Source organism: Cyphomyrmex costatus, unplaced genomic scaffold, assembly GCF_001594065.2.
Source record: "Cyphomyrmex costatus isolate MS0001 unplaced genomic scaffold, Ccosl1.0 scaffold70, whole genome shotgun sequence".
Taxonomy (NCBI): domain Eukaryota; kingdom Metazoa; phylum Arthropoda; class Insecta; order Hymenoptera; family Formicidae; genus Cyphomyrmex; species Cyphomyrmex costatus.
The window spans coordinates 1,713,149-1,731,604 of NW_017280267.1; the positions used below are offsets into that span (position 1 = coordinate 1,713,149).

General features: G+C 32.1%; 1 protein-coding gene across 3 annotated transcripts; it reads right to left on the reverse strand.

Annotated features, from left to right (window-relative positions):
- Nucleotides 1-367: 367 nt before the first annotated feature.
- SCaMC (Short Calcium-binding Mitochondrial Carrier) lies at nt 368-16,967 on the reverse strand. 3 transcript variants are annotated; one of them, XM_018548119.1, is made up of 10 exons: nt 16,740-16,967; nt 14,853-14,979; nt 14,005-14,092; nt 13,071-13,182; nt 4,908-5,066; nt 3,401-3,661; nt 2,539-2,706; nt 1,016-1,270; nt 571-661; nt 368-435 (listed from the first exon to the last, which is right to left on the reverse strand). In XM_018548119.1, the coding sequence occupies exons 1-9, from the start codon at nt 16,965-16,967 to the stop codon at nt 587-589; spliced, it is 1,473 nt and encodes a 490-aa protein (XP_018403621.1). In that variant the 3' UTR covers nt 368-435; nt 571-586. The 3 variants fall into 3 exon arrangements, with proteins under 3 accessions (XP_018403621.1, XP_018403620.1, XP_018403622.1); XM_018548118.1 differs by having other exon boundaries at nt 403-661; XM_018548120.1 differs by lacking the exons at nt 13,071-13,182; nt 14,005-14,092; nt 14,853-14,979; nt 16,740-16,967 and adding an exon at nt 9,216-10,208 and having other exon boundaries at nt 403-661.
- Nucleotides 16,968-18,456: the final 1,489 nt, after the last annotated feature.

Below are 18,456 nucleotides of genomic sequence, written 5' to 3' on the forward strand. Positions count from 1 at the left end.
TGCTGACTTGAACGTTTCCATTGATGCGGTTTTATACTAAATATAATAATAATCAAGAATTGGCTTTCCCTCCTTTGATCGCTGTTCACTCAAAACTTGCTCATATTTGTTTCCAAAAAACTACACATAATACTTTTCTTACACGCAAGACATTCTTTGTACTGTATTTACTCGTCGAAATAAAGCATCATTGCGTAATAATAACAATAATCTATACAATAGCGATTCTAGAAAATTGATAATATTTTGATTCGCACTATCTTTATCTAATTTATTAATATTAAAAATATATTAAAATCTTAATAAATTATTTTAAAAACTGTGATAGAGAGAGAGAGAGAGAACGCTCCATTAATCGAAGAAGTTTCTCCTATTAGCGATAACAATAAATAACATTGCCATTTTCTTCCTTCTTCTTTATTCGCCTTTTTCTTCCTTGAAGAAAGACGAACAAACACGTTTTATCGCTGAACGATTATTCGCCATGTCGATTATTTATAACGTGAGTAAAGTGAAAGAGGAAAAAGAGAGAAAGAGAGAATAAGTTAGTTAATTGAATTAATCAGTCACCTAGTGTTTATATTCATCACGTCATATTGACGCCCAACGCCTGCCGGAAATGCTCATATACTACGTAGCTAATAGATACGGCAGGTGCAACCTGTGAAAAAATATTAATTATTATACTTAGCAATAATCAAACTACCCAGCAAACACAGATATAACTGCTACGTAACATACGAGTACATGTAAATATATTTATCATTTACATTCATAGTATGTTATGTAACAGTTATACTCATGGTTTACTGAGTATATATGAATTTATATATTAAAAATTTATATCTTTAATTCATTGTTATTATTATATCCACACATAAATTAAGAAACAATTAAAATTAGCTAAACTGTAATACTTATATAAAGCTTCACAATAAATCAAGCAAATTTCTATAAATTCTATTATGGAACTGTAAAAATATTCTTTAAAAGTCGATACCATTTATTTATGTACCTTAAGAAAATTAGGCGTGAGGCCGCGATACAGACCACGTATTCCCTCACGATTGAGAATGTCTTTGAAGACGCCAATCATAGTATTGGGCGAGCGATCAGGTGCAATCTCGGCCTGCAGTCGCGTCCGCACTAACGCTAGCGGATACGAACATACTTGACCGGCCGTGCTCGACGCAGTGCCACATAACAATAGAATCCAAAATGCTGGCTGTTCCTTCTTATCATGAGTACGTAAATAAGTATTTTTCAGCGTCTGTAAACATACCTCCCTTTCAAATGACGATCGAAAACTATCGCCGAGAAAATTTGTAGTATATATACTCAATTATATACTCATTATATACAACTCAAGTTACATATATTGAATTATATACAATAAATTTAATTTCACATAAAAATTACATTATTGTAGAGGAAAAGAGATGAATCTCTATTTTATTAATTTTGTGTAATTTTTATTTAAATCAATGATAACGTAAATGATAATTAATCTAATTTTAATATAAAATATGTGTGTGGAAATTATTCGTTTATAAAATAACAAATGTTTAAATAAAAAGAGACATGATCTGAACGTAATGATCAAATGAGTCTTTCAAATGGGTTTGAAAATTTTCATAGAAATTCTGGATATATCAAGATATTCATAGAATTTATAGAAAAAATTCTGGATGTAATTATAATATATCAAATCACAAGTTTCTTTTCACGAATACGCGTGTTCCTGACAATCTCTTGCATTAATTTTGTTTTCGTGAACGTTTATCACAAGTACCTACCTTTTTCCTGTTTCTTAAATACAGTATGTAACACAAGTAAACATAAATATTTTTAATATTTGAATAAATTTTCTTACAAAATCTTGAAAAGCGAATGTACTTTTACAATAAACGTTTCGTTTTCGTTCACTTTTCAAAATTCTTATTCACGAAGTACAATTTCCTTGCATCAGAGTTTGCCTGATAAGTGCAATTAACAGCAAATGATTTACGTAGATGGTACATTACCCTTACTTAACAATTTGAACGTATTTTAAGCATAGATAAAAAGGAATCTGATGATGAAATATTCACTATCCTCTAAGATTGATAAATAACGCTTTACTAGTAACGCCGTTACCATTACAAAAGATTGAACTCGTTACTTTATTTAGCAAATTAGTTATAGTGTTCGAAAAGTTAGAAACAAACGGTTCTTGTACACAGAATGCAGGAATTTAACTTTTAACTTGATGAAATACTTTTCAGCCATTTTTCGTGTTACTCTTAAAAAAAACAATATCAAATCTGATTGGATCGTGAGAGTTTAAACTAATAAGTACCGATGGGAACATGCCGTAACGGTCAATCTGGATCTTAGATCCTTTTAATATATAATTTTGTGTGAATTTATATACTACGTAGATTCTTAAAAATGCGAAATTGTTTCAGACTTACAAGGCAAACTCTAATAAACTGCTTATTTTCTTTGAGTTGTGAAGTAAAAAAAATAATGTAAAGCTTTCTTTCGATATTAACTTACTTCGTAAACGGCTAAATCGATGCCGGCATATGGCAGTATTCCTATTAAATTAGGTATGTAGCCTCTGTAGAAGGATTTTAAACCACCCTGTCTATATATTTTCTTGGCTGCGTCAACCATGCCATCAAATTCGCCCGTTTTTCGCAACGCGAGCCTTGTCTTCAACACCTGCAAGTTTATTATATACTTTTACTCATATATATCTACACCTTATTCTACGCTACATAAATAACTTGTCATTATATGTATACAACCTAATCTTTATTACATAAAGAACAAGTTAAAAGCACCTTATTAATCATTATTTGGTATAAACAATTAAAAAAAGTCTGAAGAAATTAAAGAAGGCAAAGGGACACCAGAAGAGGATGGAATACAGAACGAAGTGGAGATACATGTTGATGGAGATAGGTGGACGCAATCTACCTCATAAACTACATGTAAATAGGCAGCTGTCTTCGGTTTCTTCGCGGAACTCAAGGCAGCGTTCGATAAAGTGAAGAGAGGATAACAGAGGATAACTGTGTTATTCTACTAAAGTTTATATTTCAGCACTTTTTAATATAAAAACTAAATTTTCAAATTCTTAAAGAAAACTTAAATACCGTAAATTTACATAAAAAAATTGCATAAAGCTCTTAATGGAACGTTGATGATATCAATGACGTTATTTCTTCATAAAGAGCATTTAGTTCATTAGTTTTTTCTGTCAAAAGTTTTGCCTTCTTCAGCCGTGTTATTTTTCCCACTACCATGATCATGACCATTTTATAATTTCCTGACTTTTCTCTGACTTCTCTGAGTTGTGGCAACCATGATGTAATAATCCAATGAGAAGTATAAATCATAAAATAAATCGTACCTCAAGAGGATAGATGGCCGATTGACTGATACCACCGGCCATAGAGCCGGCACAAAATCGCTCGTAGAGTCCGAGTTCACGCGCCTCATTATCCGCCTTGATCGCCCGCTTCACTTGCTCATACGCCATAAACTTGAGCGCTGTCTCCGGGCCAATCTTGAGCACGTTAATGCCATTACCGCGCCACAGGCTGCTAATGCCACCCTCGCGCAACATGTACCTGAAGCAACTCATGATATTGCAGTGTCGTGTGCCGTGGACCTGCAAGGACGATTCTCTAATCGTATTAAAGCAAACTAGACAAAACTCGCTCGCTCGTACAATTCGTAAGAATAATGTGATTTTTGAGATTTGATTATTTAATCTATATACATGTATTACATTATATTTTATATACATACAGGGTATTTTCTGTAACTTATTTAAAGTATCTCTTTGTTTATCTCTCAACCCACTGTATCCGCGTATATACTTTACAACACTAGATTCTACATGGGTTTATAATTTTTGTTATAGCAGAAATATGATACATTATTTTTTCAAATTTTTCTGTTAATAAGTTTTTAACGAATAACAAGCAACAGCTAAAATCTGTTGAAGGTTACTCAGGGTCGTGACCTGACAACATATGTCAAGGTCATCGGAGGCAGTCTCCCCTATTCAGTATATTTACTTATTCTGCATATAAAAGTATAATATTAAGATAGAGATATCAGAAAAGCAAGTTTGAGTTATTTTTTATACCTTATTCTAGTACAATTGACATAAAATGCCTTAAAGTCTCAAAACATATGACCTTGAAAAAAATTTTTTTGCTTCATCTAATATGTACTTCTTCGAATCGAACAACTTTCTCCTGTGATATTTTCTCGTATCAAAAACAGAAATATTTAAAATAATCAAGTTACGGGAAATATCCTATATATTATATACAGGGTGTCCCATTTTAAATGACGACCTAAACAGTGCATTTTAGAGAAAATGTTTCAGACAAAAGTTTTGACTTCAAGGGGGCATAAGATAATATTATCGGTTTGACCTTGGTTAATACTATTGTCGGCGGTGTTATAACAAGCGGTTTTGCAAGCCTTATAACTCGAAAAATATTTAATGAAAAAATATTTTATTATATATAATAGTGTTGTTTTACACAGCTCTCGAAGTAAGAATATGTAATAAAAAATAGGAGGTTCCATTTAAAAAATTCAAAGTAATCTTGTGCTAACTTTGACAACGCCATCAAAACCAAGACAATGATACCATCTTATGTCCTCCTTGAAGTCACAAAACTTTTATTTGAAACATTTTTCTCTAAAATGCACTGTTCAAGAGAAAATTGAAGTCATCTTTTAAAATAGAATACCATGTACATAATGTGTGTGTGTGTGTGTGTGTGTATGCGCGCGCGTGTAATGTAAAAATTTATATATAACAGTAAATTTAATAATAATTTTACAGCTTTGTGAATAAAATAATTAAATGGAAGAAAAATTATGTAAATACTTACCTGTAGATAGACTTTGATACGATCTAGAGGCGCAGTGCAAGTACGTGATACGGCACCTGCTATTCCACCAGATACTAAATGTCGCCACCACATTCCAGACACCATCTCGCCCTTAGTGAACTCTTCGGGAACGCCGATATCTTCCCCGATATCCATATACTGTAAATAAAAAAGAAATTACAATACAGATTAATATATAGAATTTTATTAATAAGAATAATTATACATGTTATAATTTCATCAACTTTGCCTACTTTTTTATTTCACGGAGTCAATTAGTGTGACTTCTGATAGGCTCAAGTAATATTATTACACATAAATGACATCTCATTTATAGTACACATATGTATATATGACAAATATAAAATGGCATTATGGAACATACATATTTTCGCATAAAGGAGAATGTCCAATCAAATGTAAGTAAAATAAGTGCTTTTTTTTCAGATTTCGACTTTCTGGATACGATAAAATCACTGAAACGTTTGTAGGGAACATCTCAAAGATTGAGCACGAATATAATGTATTTATCCAAATATCAACGTTCTTGTTCAATTTTCGAGGTGTTCTCCAAACGCCACAAACTTTTTAATAATCTTATCGTATTCAAGAGAGATCAAAATTTACAAAAAAAAACTTTCTTTTACTTATACACCTTCTTGAGCAAAAATAATTTTTTTAGAGGATGTTAAAAAAGGTGTTAGTAAAAGAAAGTTTTTGTATATCATATTTTGATTTCCTAGATACGATAAAGTTATTAAAAAGTTTGTGGCGCAACATTTAAATATTTTCGTGTTCAATTTTTTAAATAATTTTATCGTATATACCCAGAAGGTAGATCAAAATCTAAGAAAAAAAAAATTTTTTTTACTTACACCTTTTTGAAAAAAATCGACAATTTTAACACTCCTTCTTTGTTAGATGAACAAGTTTATTTCACATTTTGCGAAATAAAGAGTTAATACTACATATATTTATAAGTTTATACTAATAAAAATATTAATAAAATGTACATTAATAAAATATTCATAATAAACAAAACATTCTCTCAGATCAGCTGTCCTCAATAATGAGGCATTAATTATAACTAGTATTTGATATAATTGTATAAATATGTGTATATTTAATCTACGCTTAATTCTATCCAACAATTATTTATGACAATAATTAAGAGTGCAAGTTATTTGTAAATTTGATGTCAAAAATACTTGCATAATTTTCATTTATGTATTTATCATCCTATTTATTTTATATTTCAATTTCAAGGGAATTCGTAGAATTTCTATGTTTACAAACATTTTTTCTTATGTGTTTTTGAGCAATTATAGGCTATCTGCCGATTTTTACTATTAGTGTACTGAAATATAGTGTGCACATAATATGCATATGTTAAATATTTTCAGTATTGGTGGTAAATATCAAAACACAATCTTTATGTAACACAACCTTAATATAAACCTCGATCGACTAAACGATAAGATTATTGCCAACTACCTTTCTTTAAATACTCATACACACACATACCATATATGTGTACAGATCACTTGGATTGCTTATCGTAGCATAGGTAAAGCTATTATATTGCTGCGTTTCGACGAAGGTAATCAGATCCGTGTGTACAATGGCACTATTGTGTTACAAACATTCTTTTACCAAACTAACGCGTGTTGTAATTCAAAGCCCAGTCTATCCGACCCGCAAATCAATGTTTGTAATAAAAACCTTTAATTTAATTATTTTCAAAATATTAATTTTCATACAAAAGTTTCAGTAGACATATACTTTTAATCTTTTATTCCAACTATTTATCATCTTTTATTTTACGGTTTATGAAGCAATATAATTATTTTTTTATATAAACATTAAATAATATTATATCATTTAAACATCTTACAAGAAAAACTATTGTTAAAAAATATTTTGATATTACATGTAATATAAATAAGTAATAAGATATTTATATTTCTCTCTTCTTTTCTCATCACATGAATTCTACAAGCAAGAAAATCGAGATTGTTAAAACATCAATAGTATATATCTTTACGTAAATGTTACGTTACATTTATTTTCGAAAACAAAACTGTTGTCGTAGTGTAATTTTGTGTCTTTATATTTTCTCTTTAATTGATATTTATTTATGTTATACTACACACCTACTAGACAAAATATCTTAAACTAAGTAGTCATATTTTTATTTTTTAAATTAAAACAGATAGAAAATATATAGATAAAACGCTTTTACAAGTCATCGTTAAAGTTCGCGTTATAGAGTTCAATTTAAACTATTGGGCATAAAGTTTATTTATTTGCTTAGTCTACTTCCTTTAACTACTCTCGCAGTCATAACCTGTGACGTAATAATTTTGCGAAATCACGATCGGGCCTGCGTAGGAAGATGACGAAACCATTATTGTAGTCTATTCGGTACAATAATATATAATATCGTAATTGAGGTAGAATATTTCAAGTAAAGTGACTCACAAATAGTCGAACAATAAAGTCAACTGCGAACTAAAAAGATTCCCCAGCATCTTCTTGGCCCTGACTGGGCGACGAGCCAGACAGTCTACAGGTACAATATTCTAGACCTGTTCCTTCTGAAGCTATAATTTTCGCACTCGAAATAAAATTGATGTATCGTTTTATAAGCAAAACTAGAAGATACATGAAATATAGGCATGCTTTTTTATCCAGGACTGATCTACTTGCACGTTCACGTTTCTTATTTTTCTTTTCACATTAAAGAAAAAAAAGATAAATTGTGCAAAAAGTTCACTTCTGGAATATTGAAAAAGAAGACGCCATAATCTCACGCATCTCGAGTGTATCTTGAATGGTCGATTCTTTGGAGTTGGGTTTTTTTAACGGAAACAATCAATATCTTTATTATCTACTGTTATCATGTTATTGTGATAATTCGACGTTACCTGTATAATTCCTAATTATAAAAGTTATAATTAGGAATTAAATAAATTTTAAAACGAAGAAAAATTAAACAACAAAATAACAAAGGTATATAAATTCTAAGAATAAGTCAAAACAAAATGAGAAAAGCCAATAACAGCCAATGAATGCGGATGTCGATGTGTGTGCGCACGCGCGCGCAATGTTAACAAAATACTTGGTTTAGTATTCGCAGTAAATTATACATATAAATAAAACGCATACATTTGGGTTTTCTTCACTGCGTGTCAGTAACAGAAGTAATTTAAATGGCAGAAAGTGGGTTAAAATAATAAAATCTATTACTGGCTCCAATATCTACAGCTATAAACAGTATAAGGGCCTTGGCATGCGGAAAAACTTGCAGTAAGACACAAACAGTAAGGAATGCCGCACACACTTTTCATGAGAGTAACCGTAACGCGTATCATAACAGTTAGCCAATCAAAGCTAAAAATTTTTGAAAACTTTCTACTGGAATTGGCTAATTATCATGCGAGGTCTACAATAGAAGTCGTTGACAATCGTGGAGTTTAAAGTCGTAGGAAACTGACCACTCATAATCGATTATTCTCCTTATATTTGGCTGTGAGATTGGTCAATTTATTACAGTTTAATACTTCACGACCGTTTACGACTCCTATAGATCCATTATTACAATACATCTTATTACAGTTACTATAATATTACGGAAAAAAGAAATTTTAATGCGTCGTCTACAATACACGGAGTAAGAAGAGTAAGAAATTGACCAATCACAATCGAATGAGAAGAATAATAGACCGTAATTGGTCAAAATATGTTGAATTTGCTACTGTTTATATTATAATCTTACGTTTTTTCCTGGGATTGGTCAATTCACTTAGATAGCTTTACCATTTAAGTGTTTTTGTGTATCATGGTCCTAATGTAGAAAAAAGTGCAGGAAACAATATTAGCAAACGGAAAAGTTACAGGAATAGATCAATAAATAAATTCAAGTGAGAATGGATGAAAAGTAAATTGTACCGCTATTGATATCTATAGAGTAATCAAGTAAAAATATGAATAAAGATGTATCATATTTAACTATATGCATATTTGAGTTTTCAATTTTGATTTTCTTTTGTGTGTGTATGTGTGTGTGTGTGTGTACACGCGCTATATAGTTTAATATATATGTATATTTACATTGTATATATATACATGTATGTGTGAGTGAATGTAAAAGCTCAGGAGACAAATTCTCGAGATTCTCATTCCAGAATTACTTTCGCTTCAACGACCTTGTGTCGCACACCTGACGCTTTCTTTTTCCATTCGAAACAGATATATCTCAGTAAACTTGGGCCTCGATTGGCAAACTTTTCTGCCGCTTTTACTCACCCGTTGCAAGAGTTCATGATAGCGCTGCAAAAACTCCTCGCGTACTTGACATGCGGACAAGGTACTATCATGCTGGAGAAATCTCGGTTTTTTCAGGACATACATGTTGGGATCAATCAACTTTAATCGTGAATCATGTGGTCGCGCACACGCTCGCCGCATGAAGTCGGCCGCACTGCTCGCTCTTACTTTGAAGTCACTTTTCCTACATGTATTTCTCTTTCCTTTTATCTTCTCTCTAGCTGCTCTCTAGAGTCTCTAGCTCTTTCGAGATACTTCTCTCTCTTTCAGTTTCTTCTTTTATATTCTTCTCTCCTTTTACTCCCTTCTACTCACTTCTAATTATTTCCGCTTATTTCTCCCTTTTGCTTCTCATCCTATACCTGTCGAAATCTCTTTAGAAAAGAAAGTTTCGTTTCATTTTATTATCTTATTTAATTATATCTCTCACTTCGTTTTATATTTAACTTTTTTCGGATCACTCGATTTCCTTTCAGTTTTTATAACTTTAATTATATATGTATATATTCACTGATGTATTTTTGAGTCACGTGGTTTCAAAAATTACGTTTCCTCCGTGAAATCAGTTATGCTTATGTACTCGTATCTCACTGCACTTTCGCGACTTTCGAACTTTCTAGCCAGTGTGATTTGGATTGCGTAAATTCTCGAGAATTCTCCTCGTCCTCCTCAGTATCTTTAGATTCTGAGATCTGACGATCCGTAGAAGTCACTCGGGATAATTTGCCACTCCATAAACAATAGCCGATCATGTGATTAAACCATCACTGATAATTTGGAGAAATTTTACAACGAGTTGACGCACGTGGTGGAATGTGTCGCTCAAGTAATTCTCTTGAACATGAAAGAGAGAGAGAGAGGAGGGAGGGGAGAACGAGCTACGAACCGGTGATTCGACCGCTCGGAGTCCGATTGCGAGACTAACGAAACGAATAAGCACGAGGAAGAAAAACCCCGAGACACGAAGATATCCCCTCCAACAGAGCGAGGAACACCTCCGTCTACTGATCTAACTTCTCCCCTCTTTTCTTCTTGTCATCATTCATTCTCGACGTCAGAAACACGCGTCATCGAAACAAATATCCCTGCGATGACGATCAAAGTCAGCGACCGTTGCGTGCGCACAGTGCAAAGTTTACCCACACAAGTTGACAATAAATTTATTAACGTCAATCAATTGTGGTTTTTATACTTTGATTTCTTGTGCAATCAATATACATATATATGATACTAATTATATAGTTGCTAAATAAAACATAAATTGATTCAGATTGTATACAGTTATATATTATATGATACTTACATATAACAAACAGATATTATTGATTATATATTATTAATGTTTGTGTTGTTGCTGTTAATAATCACTATTAACAATTTTAAACATTATTCATCGATTTTACTTCTTCTCTATTATGTATTATTCTGCAATTATTATTGATCTACTACGCGCTATTATACACTGTTACATATTTTCTAATATTATGTATTAATTTTTACTATTATTAATTAATAAAACTACTCAATATATATAATATATATTTAATTATCAGTTTAATTATCAGCATTAAATATCAATAATATTAAATATCATTAGTAATAATCATCAGATCTGCGCATTATAGCATGAAATTTGTAAAAAAATATCTGTAAAAGTTTATGTATAAATTATAACAGTTTCTAATATTTATATCTATGTATGAACAATGTGAAAATAAAATGTATCAGCAGAAGAGAGTCATAAAATATATCTTGCGATTGGAAGTTGGGAACCGTTGATGTGACGTTAAAAACAGCTGACGAAACGTTGCACGGAGAATTTCGTAAGATAAATTTATTGAAGATTCGATTTTCATAATCTAGTCGAATATTTTGAGGTATACTTCGTAAAACATCAGCGCCTATCAAAGTTGAAAATCTTGCGTATATACAAATATATGTATTAGATATGTACGATACAGTACAAAATAATATACAGGGTGTCTCAGAATTTAGCAAATTGAATCGTTTAAAAATAGTAATTATGATGTGAATATAGAACATTATACATACGAAATAAACACGTTCGATCTTTCCGTACACGAAATGTACACTTTCGTATTCTGTACAATGGAAAATTCGTTGTTTCTTGTTTCGAGTTTCGCTTCAATTTGTTTACAATTTTGTAATAAAGCATTCCTAACCATACTTCATACACATCTTTTTCTTATTTCCAGTGTAGAATATGCTCCTGCAGTTTGTCCGTTAAATCCTGATACACCCTATATATAGCAAAATAAGAGATAAAGTAAATTACCTATAATATGTTCGCATATGTATATACGAAGTGTCCCATTTTAATTACTTCTAGGCAAATATCTCGAAAAATATCTAAATAACGGAAAAACGTTTCAGACAAAAGTTACAAGGTTCGAAAGGATGCACAAGAAGGTACCATTGGTTTGACCTTGGTGGCATCGCTAAGGTCAGATTAAGGTTGTTTTGAATTTTTTTAACGAAACCCCCTATTTTTTATTACATGTTCTTGTAGCATACTTCGAGAACTTTTCAAAGCATTATAATAAAATATTTTTAAGGGGATCCTAAAAGCTGCCTGTATTACTAAATCATATAATTTTTGTATAACAATTACTTTTTCGCTTTTTCTCTTTTTATTAATGCGTATACTTTAATCCTGATAAAGGATTCTTTTACAGATTCAAGAATGAAGTGGAGTTTATACCGAAAAACGTAAAAAATTGCAAAATTGAGACTTTACCATTTTTTAGTCCAATATAATGCTCTAAAACTGACGTAACATTTGCTTCTAAAAGCAACATCTGTACTTAAGAAATAGTAATCCACAAACTAGTAGTTTGCACAAAGAAGCAACATAGCATTCTTAGAATTGGACTTTGATGTCTAATTAAAACGTTAATTATACGAAAATTTATGTGTATGTGTGGCATGCGTGAGTGAGATATTGATGTAGTAGTATTTGGTGATGTGTTAATGACACCTAATCGTCTGTGTGTAAGTGTTACTTATATACTATGACTAATCATCTTTAAGATCCCCTTAATATTTTTCAAGTTATAGGGCTTGAAAATTTCTACAGTACTGTCGGCATTAACATTACTCAAGGTGTCGGACCAATGGCTAAAATCTTTTAAATATCGTTCAGTTTACATAAAAATGAATTTTTAGTGCAAAAAATGAAAATAAGAGGAACAACCTTCAATGATTTTGATCTTGACGAATGTTATCTAGGTCATGATCAACAACATTCAAGAGGTTTTAACCGTCAGTCAAACACTTTAGATAATACTAATGTTGGCGATACTGTAACTTTCAAACCATATAACTCGAAAAATATTTAATGAAAAAATATTTTATTATATAGTATTTTAAAAAGCTCCCTCAAAGTGAACTGTAAGAATATGTAATAAAAAATGAGAGGTTCCATTTAAAAAATACAAAGTGACATTAACCTGACTTTGAATGGCGAAGACACTCGACATCAAACCACTCTCTTATGTTCGAACCTCACAACTTTTGTCTGAACCATGTTTTTTCTGTAGCTGCATATTTTCGAGATATTTGCCTGGGGCAATATAAATGGAACCGTGCGTGAGCGCGTGCATACGTGTGTATATGTTACATTAGCTATTTGATGGGTATTATGGTCCAACATTCAAGTACCCGTATATATCCATAAATATTTGAGTAATATAGTAAGTAATATAAGTGATACACAATATTCAAATAATACCTGTACATGCATCTTGATATTACTAACTTTAACGTTATAATTTTTTCTTAATATAAAAAAATTAAATGATATGAAATACTCACCGTGGTATGATGCCAATATTCTATAATGTCGAGCAAGGTAGTACTTGGTGCATAGAGAAGAAAGTCCCGCCATTCGTTGAAACTAATGTTAAGACTTCCATCTTGATCCATGCTATGCAGATATACACATAAAATTAGTTTATTGAATAACATAGTATATCGTTGAAAAGTTTGATAACATATATTAAACCAGGGATTTCCAAAGTGCGAGTGACTCATAAGTGGGTCGCGAACAATTTTGAAATGTTAAATTACATTTTGTTATGAATGCTACTCCCTTTCACGACTTTATGTGATTGGCTTTTCAGTAATAGTAGGAATTAAAACTAAATTGCAAAATATAATTGTCAAACTCTTTGCACCTGAAAATGACTCGTATCAATATCGACATTAAGACTATTATTAATAAATATACGAAACAAGCTTCAAAATGACCGTGAAGTTTTTTCATCTCACTGATTTCATATATCTGAAAAATATATTAATAATAATAAATGTATTATAAAATAAATAAAATATATTTATTAATAAAATAAAATAAGTAAAATATATTAATAAATAATAAATGTATTTATAATAATAAAAAAATTAAAAAGAGCAGTAAAATTAAATATAAATAAATCAATCCCCACCCTCCTCTCCCTTTTCCATATCCACTAAAGCTAGAATGGGTCACAGAGTTTTCCATTTTAAAAAGTCAGTCGCGATTCACAAAAAGGAAATCTCTATATTAGGAATGTATTGGTCGTACAATCCCTGTAAAATAAATTAAATGTGTTTCAAGTTCGATAAACCGAATCGGTACGCAATTTAAAGAACAGAAAAATACATTTGAAAATTTACATATGGATATTATTATGCACCACGATTTATTCCAACTGAAAATGGGATGTTTTTTTTATACAATAATTTATTATAATTAATAAAGTTTTACCGTTGTAATAATCTTGTTGCTCCCTCCTGCGTCATTTCTATTCCCAGCTCCTTGAAAGCTCTTATCAATTCTTCTAAATCTATCTTTCCTGTGAATGACATAAAATATGTTTAAGTCTCAAAATAAATTTTTTAAATGTCAAAAAATAACAAATAAATATTACAATGTATTAAATGTATTATCCAGACTTTATTTTAAAAAAATATATTTCGTAATCTGAAATTTTGATTTGGAGAATGTTTTCAATCTCAAAATATTGCAGTACTTCGTCCGAGACACATCTTTCCAATCTCTGCTTTATCTTTCAAATATCTTTTGAATCTGTTTGCTATTTGCTCCACTATTAACAATATTTCATTAAATAAGATATTTTTGTTATTTGTTGCATTCGATGCTTCCTATATTTTACAATTTTTGATGAGTACGACTACTCAACGATTTTTAAATAATGGACAACTTTAATAAAAAATAGACCATACTTTCGGCCTTGATTAGTGACTACATTATGGCAAGCATCTTAACAAACAACACAAGATTAAAATTTATTTATTTACATTATATATAAAAAAAATGATATTTTATGTTAAATTTCCGTTAATAGTCCGATAATATTTGTTAACATTGAGAATGATCCGATCGGTGTCGAAACATTTATTGCTTATAAGTTAAATATATCTTCTTTGTTTTCTCTTCTTAATTATAATATTTTTGTTTTGGCTCGTTTTGCCCGTTAAATCATTTAATATTTATTTATTATTGTTGAGCCTTCTTCTACTGTTTTTATTTCAAATTTATAAATTTTTTTAGAATTGATTAATGAGTAATAATTTATTAAAATGTATACTTACCATCTTTATTTTTATCAAGATGGGAAAATTGCAATCGCAAATTTTTCTCATGTTCACGAACATAATGTATAAATTCAGCTAAACTTATATCACCACTTTTAGTACTGTCCGATCTAGCCAGAAATTTCTGTAATAAAAAAATTATTCTTTAGATAAATGAAAACATTTACATACACATTGACTTAACACAAAAAATGCTGATAAAAAATTCAATTTATATTGAAAAATATTCCAGAAAACATTATGACATCTAGAAAACGTCTTTGAAACAAAATGATGAAATATCAAAATGTTTTGAAATTTATGCAATTATTATTAAATGAAAGATCTATATAGGATGAATCTGATAAAAAGTTTACATTTTTTTTCGAAAATAGAGATAGGGGAAAGACATCATCAAAATTATAGAATAATTAGTAGAGACTAGAGGGATGTAATTTTGATTAATCTTAAGTATCCTTCGCGCGCGCTTTTTCTATTATCAATAAAACTTTTTTTAATAATAAGGGATAATAATACTAGTTCCAATCTTGCCGAATCTTGACATATATCTTTTGAAAAAGATTTACTGTATATAAGTTATAGGTAAAAAATAGAATATTATCTTTGATAGCATATATTATATATTAACACTTTTAACTTAATAAAAAAAGTATATTTTTTCTTATTTAATTGTGCTAGGTTTCTTTTATGGCTTATTTAAATACGAAACACCCTAATAGGGACATATACTCTACAGCGAGTCGGGATGACAGATACTTTAACCTCTAAAATCTCGAAATTTAACGCTTAATATCTCGGTTCACGAGATCGACCGCATATTTTTTTTGCCAGATATTTTTCATTTTGAGTGAAAATGCGTCGAATGAGTTTTATTAAAATTTTAGGTACGGGAGGGTATTCTAAATAATTACCAGTTATACTTGACGTAGAACTGTAAACAATAGAAATGTTGCACGAGTGACTAATCGATTTTTTAATTTGAATTTAAATTTCGTGCACTCTCTATTGTACGGAATAGTGACTGAACGCATGCGCAAGAGGTCACAGAGCATGAAGAAGGCATGCTCAAAACGCTACATGTAGTCGGTATGACAGATTTCCTAACCTCCATAGTCGTCAACTTTAACGCTTAACATCTCGGTACGCAGGACAGAGCGGTGCTTATTCCAGCCAGATTCTTTCGTCTCATGCAAAAACGCGTCGAACAAGCCTAATTTTATTGATTTTTCAGATGCAATAGCTAAATTGTATAATTACCAATTTTTGAGATGCTGTAGCTAAATTGTATAATTACCGCACCTTCTACACTCTGCTAATAATGTTCTTTTAATTACTTTCTTCCATCTCTCCTACATTCTTTGTGTCTCATAAATACAAGAAAATATAAATTATATCTAGAGATCATTACAAAATTTTTAATTTTCAAATATCTCCTTTTTCTTTAATACTAATCGTTTCTTTGTTAGTAATTCAAAAAATTTTCAAATCCACCTCCTTTCATTTACGTTTCAGTCTTTCTCTCTGTCTTCCTTTGGCACATACATTCATTCCATTCCATGTGCAAAAGACAACACGCTTAATTGACTAGAGAAACAGATCCTCATCTCCATAACAATCAATGAAAACAATATTCGACTTTGTCAAACAAAAAATAATACCCATACTCGGAAAGAGGCACGTATGTATCAATAAAAGAAGAACATAGCCAAATGTGATACATTTGAAACATATCTGTAGAGCTGCGAGTGCAAAAAAAAATTGTCACAATAGAAGGTGCCAAGTGTATGGTTAATGTTTCATAGTAATAGTTTAAAAGAATCCAGAACCTTGTATTTCCACGATACACGAAAGAGTACAAACGACGAGGAATACGTTTAACAATACCTGGGCATATTGAGTGTGCACGCCGACCTCGCGCAACGCTTGCGACAGATCGTGCACGTCGATACGGCCGTTGCCGTCGAGGTCGAGACGCTGGAACAAACTCGCCAGCCGTTCCTCGTCCTGAGCCGGCAGCTCATGCAGGTAGTGCGCCGGCGGCGGCTTCGCGACCGCGCGCGCCGCCGGCGCGGGCGACGCGCTTATACGCGCACCGCCGCCGTTCCCCGGCATATGTAATCGCGACGTTACACCCTGCTGCACTACGCTACCGTATGCGACGCGGAGGTCAGATAAGACGATCGGGACACCGTCGCGATCAGCCGCGGTACGACGCGACGCGAAGCGAAGCCGTGTCGCATGTAAAGTGTGTGTGTGTGATTAGCGTATAAGCTGCGTGCCGACGTGTGTGTATGTGTATGTATATTATACCAAGGTACTTTCCATTTGATGACACAAGCGACACAATCGTCGTTCTATCTTTCTTGACATTCAAAAAGTGACAAAGATGGAATGACACTTGTGTCGCATGTGTCATCAGATGGAGAGCAACCCCAAAAAAGCGTTTGGTCGTATTGTTTGAAATTTCGAAAAAATGTGATTCGCATTCAAAAGTGAGATAAGCAGATATTTGGGCGTTGAAAAGAGAAAAAGCGAAGGCGCCGAGTGCAAAAGTGCAGCATGCAACGCGAACAGACCTTATGCCTGTATCATACTAGCGATTGGACATTGCGTCTGCGTTCGCGATTTCATCTTTTAACCAATCAGACGACTAGACCTGCTTGCCAGCAGCGCTTCTTTTTGATTGGTTAAATGACGCAAACGCAGACGCAGGCTGCGTTCCGTTTAGCCGGTTCTACATTATAGTTGCAAGCCGATCGCAAGTTCGTTGCCAATCTCAGGGTGCTGTCCCATGATACGGAAATTACACCGGAACGGAACAGTGAGACCAATCAGATCTCTGCAATCATTACTCTACTTTCCTTTCTGCGATTGTGATTGGTCTCACTGTTCCGTTCCGGTGTAATTTCCGTATCATGGGACTCCAGTCTAAAGCCTTGTGTCCACGATACTAGAAATCGGTCCGAGATCTCGGATGAAGGAAAAATTGACCAAATACATTGGTCATGTGACCAAATTGCTTAAATGCGATTTGTTAATTCTTTCTTCATCCGAGATCTTGGACCGATTTCTAGCATCGTGGACACAAGGCTTAAGGTAAAGCCCATGGCACATAGAAAAACGTAAGGCCGTAAACGTAATCAGTAAGCGAATTGACCAATCACAGTTGAGAACGTAAGTGGCGGCCGCTTATGATTGGTCAATTCGCTTACTGATTACGTTTACGACCTTACGTTTTTCTATGTGCCATGGGCTTAAATGTTTGGGCACGGAACTATCTTTCTACTATTGTCCTGTTGGTCGAATTGTGTTGCAGGAGAGGGAGGACAGCAACGTATTCTTTAAAGTCAGGAGCCATTACAGAGGCATTATTACGCAGCAATACTACTGCGGTGCAAATTAAAATCGGAAAATTATATACATTATATTAGATACAAAATAAAATTGAGTAATATGGTTTCTACGTGTATTTTATGTAAGACTAAAGCGGGGAGCACAGACTTTTGCATAACGCATAAACCATATACATAAAGAATTTGATTGGTCCATTGACTCATGCATAAGAAAATGGACCAATGAAATTCCTTATGCACATGCTTTA

Bases quoted from the DNA above. Each gene is read 5' to 3' on its own strand.
- SCaMC (XM_018548119.1), bottom strand. From the start codon at position 16,967: ATGCCGGGGAACGGCGGCGGTGCGCGTATAAGCGCGTCGCCCGCGCCG. The intron at 14,980-16,739 runs GTATTGTTAAAC...TTTTTATTACAG, and splicing joins TGCACACTCAATATGCCCAG to AAATTTCTGGCTAGATCGGA. The intron at 2,707-3,400 runs GTACGATTTATT...ATAAACTTGCAG, and splicing joins CGGCCATCTATCCTCTTGAG to GTGTTGAAGACAAGGCTCGC.